Source organism: Mitosporidium daphniae (assembly GCF_000760515.2).
Source record: "Mitosporidium daphniae strain UGP3 chromosome Unknown contig-226, whole genome shotgun sequence".
NCBI lineage: Eukaryota > Fungi > Microsporidia > Mitosporidium > Mitosporidium daphniae.
In genome coordinates this window covers 1-3,722 of record NW_013546593.1, presented here as the reverse complement: position 1 = coordinate 3,722, position 3,722 = coordinate 1, and the positions used below count along the sequence as shown (strand labels likewise).

Below are 3,722 nucleotides of genomic sequence, written 5' to 3'. Positions count from 1 at the left end.
TACCTATTTCAACCTTAAAAGTAATCCACTCCTCTGGATTCCTATTATCCCTGCCCGATGCGCCGTCCAATTTGATAGGAAGCATCCAGGCTAAAAAAGAACGCACTTCTGCAAAAAAGTGCTATTCGGCAAAGTCTCGCTCGTTCAGGACGATTTTAAAGCAAGTTGAGCCTGATCATCGCCAAAAATTGTTGGAAAAGCTGGAGTTTGTCGTGATTGAAAAAGGTAATTTACTTGATTGCATGTAAATCTATGCAGAATATCTTCCAATTGAGTTTATTTACGCCCTACAATCGCAAAACGATTCAAAATATTACGAGCTCATTGACGACCTGTACACCGAGTATGTGGAGGGTAAGCCTCCCCAGCCATCAAAGGCATTCATTCGATTTTTTTATGATGCAAATTCAAGTCCAGCCCAAAGTGAATTGGCTAGCACGGAAGAGCTGCTCGAACCCATTTGTAAGTCCATATTGTTTAAATGTAGTTACGGATTGTACGCAAAATTTTGCCACATGTAAGCGATCCTTCTGTTTCTCTTGCAAAATAATGGCATTGAAAGGATGATTCTAGCGCAATTATTTCCTTTTTGGACTGGTTTATGGGCATTTTTATGGTTTCACGTCATCTCGCTTAGCTTCGATATTATTTTTGCAGAAATTGAGCCGATTGCCTGCGTTTGTGCCTTTTCTTATCTGCGCGTCGGGGGCTCCCTTGTAATTGTACAAATTAAAAAGAAAAAAATTAATTTTCATGTCTCTTGACGATAAAATTATAATTGAATGGTTCAGCGGAATCGGAGGCATGCGTTTCGCCCTTGAAGCGCTCTTAATGGAGTCTCAATCGAAGCCGTGGAAGTTTATTTCATTCGATATTAACGAGGTTGCTAATTCCGTCTACACATGTTCATTCAATGGCGAACTTCCTCGAACCAAAAGCATCGAAGCCCTATCGATGGCAGAGATCGAGTCATTGAACGGTTACATTTGGCTTTTATCCCCACCATGTCAACCATATACGTTGGGAGGTTCTCAATTGGATGAAAAAGATAGTCGTGCTTCTGCGATTTTGCATTTGATAGCTGTATTGAAGGAGATGAAAACACCACCCGCTTATCTGTTTTTGGAAAATGTGCCAAGATTTGAAAATTCCGCAACTCGGTCGCTACTTGTCGAGGCTTTAGTGATGAAAAAATATTCGATTGAGGAATTTTTACTTGCCCCAACGGATGCAGCCATTGCAATCCCCAACTCCAGGCGACGATATTATTTGCTTGCTAAAAGAGCATCATCTGCATCTTTGCCCCCAACCGTTATAGAGTCATTAAAAAGTGTTGGATACACTACAGGCCAATTTTCAGATGGAAAACATCTTTCAGATTACATTGAAAAAACTTGCTCTGAAAACCTAATTGTTCCATCTCGGCTAATGGAAAGAGAAAGCGGATTTAGGTTCGATGTAATTTCTGCTAACGGGGTTCCTTTTGGACATAGGTCTGAAATTTCTGGACCTCCAGCATGTTCCACATTCACAAAGGGGTATGGAAGTAACAGGATACGAGGAACAGGATCTTTGGTTCTTTTGCAAGAGCCCGAAACGCCAGAAATAGATACCACAGATGTCAAGCTCCTTCTAAAGATGGGTGTAAGGTATTTCAGTGCTGAAGAAATTGCTTCATTACATGCGTTCCCCACAATTGAAGGCACATCGTCGCAAAGGAATCGCCTTAAATTTCCTGACCATATTACTTTGATCCAAAAATACCGCCTTCTAGGAAATTCCCTTAATGTAAGGGTAGTCTCCATATTGCTGTCAAGATTGCTGTCTTTGCCATTCCAAATTTCGAAAGATCAATGATCGGTTAAGGTTGATCAAGCCATCCTTCGCTACCACCTTAAAACCACCTTAAGACGAGTTGAATTAGCTTGTTATCGATGAGAAAAGTTTAATTAGCAAATATTATTATAAGATCCCAAAGTATACTTTGATGTGCTTCTGCTCATAATAAAGCTTGACCGGGAATTCGTCCAACAGCAACATTATATAACCCTTGCTAGTGGTTAAAAAATATAATTGATTTGCAATCTCCATAAAAAGTTGCGCCTCCAAAGCGAAAGAGGCCTTTTGATCGAGAGGGATCCAGTGACTAAGCATTAGCGATGATCTTGGAGGGACCACGATTGGATTTTCTAAAACGGGCACATTGAAGGAATTGATTCTGGCAGCAGGATCGAAAGAATTGCTTGCTTCTCCAAAATAAACAGAAAAGTCTAAGAAGCCTGTAATAGTTACAGGCACGTCCATCGGATTTACCATTCTAAATTTGACAAACAGATTTCCAGTAAGAGATCTGGAAATCTTGATGTATTCCACGAGAGGAATATTAATTCCATCAATCTTTGTCGATATAACCAAGTTCGAAAATGGCTTGGATAAAAGAGATAATGCCGAAGAAGTTTCGGACCCTCTCATTTGAATATCAATTTTTTTGCCCAACATATAGTGAGAAAGAAACTCCTCCAAAAGWGGCGTATTTGGGGGAAGGGTTAAAAGACAATGCGCCTTGAAGTTATTAACCCCCGGAAAGAGTATAAGCGGATTTACAACGGAAATCCCTATAAAGGTATTATTGTAGTACAAGTCAAACTCAACTTGGCCCAAATTGGAACCAACGGGGGATGGGTTGGTCAATTCCAATTGAATTTCTTGAAACATTCCATCTTCAGGGTTTGCCTTCAGTACTTTGACAGATTTGATTGCCGGTGGCGGATTGGATAATGAGTTCATTCCTACCATCTCCAAATTTTGAGAAATAGTCAGATTTTTTAACAACATAACACCAAGGCCACTTTTGATGACAGAATCTGCTTGTCCATCAAGCAACATAGAAAATCTTGGGCCAGCAATAATTGACTCAAGAAAAGAGCTCATCAAAGCTAATGAAGAATTTGGGACCTTAATGGTTCCGACCATCTTTCCATTGACCTCCCTAACAAGCTGATCGCATAAAACAGGGGATAGAGGAAATTCGGTCAGTGCAATAGCAGATAAGCTCTTTGGGTCTAAAAGTTTGATTTCCTGCGAAAGCTCCGTGATTTTAAGCGGAAATCCAAAGGGAAGAGAATATTTGGCGCCAACATCAACTACAATCGGAAATGCAAAGTTATTGTTTTCAGCCGAAATTGGAGAAGAAAAATCAATAAACATTTGGACAATCGAAATCGAGGTGATAGGTGAGTAGTCTTTAATGCCAGGCATTTTCAAACTCATCGCCAAGTTATTGAAACAGTTGCGAAGCCAAGAGATCTCTGTGTGATTGTCAAGGGACGAGTAAAGATAATCCCCGACCACTTTAACAGAAGAATCCTTTCCTTTGATAAAATCATTAAAAAATCCATTTACTATTTCCATTTCATTTGGGGCCAACTCAAAAAGATACCCTGAAATGAACCATTCGTTTTCTCCACGAACCAAGTTCAAATTAGGGAGGGTCACTTTGCCGATAAGGACATCTTTATAATACATTTTAAACCCAGCAGTACCCGCAGACATTACAATTGGGCTTGAATTTATGAGTCTTGTTTTCACATTAACAACGACACCATCAGCAGATTCAGAGGGTAAATCAAAAAATAAGATTTGCTGGTCAGAAAACCCGTTGAGCCCTTCGATGAACAGAACTTTATCCAGATTGATCGGAAATGTCTTATAAAGATGTCCTT

At 39.9% G+C, this 3,722-nt stretch overlaps 2 protein-coding genes across 2 annotated transcripts; one reads left to right on the top strand and one right to left on the bottom strand.

Annotated features, from left to right (window-relative positions):
- Positions 1 to 753: 753 nt before the first annotated feature.
- Positions 754 to 1,857, top strand: DI09_226p20 (uncharacterized protein; the record flags this gene model as incomplete). Its single annotated transcript, XM_013382997.1, has 1 exon — positions 754 to 1,857. The coding sequence occupies one exon, from the start codon at positions 754 to 756 to the stop codon at positions 1,855 to 1,857; it is 1,104 nt and encodes a 367-aa protein (XP_013238451.1).
- Positions 1,858 to 1,962: 105 nt separating this feature from the next.
- On the bottom strand, positions 1,963 to 3,722 carry DI09_226p10 (uncharacterized protein; the record flags this gene model as incomplete). Its single annotated transcript, XM_013382996.1, has 1 exon — positions 1,963 to 3,722. A coding segment is annotated over one exon (1,760 nt), but the record flags the coding sequence as incomplete, so codon positions are not given.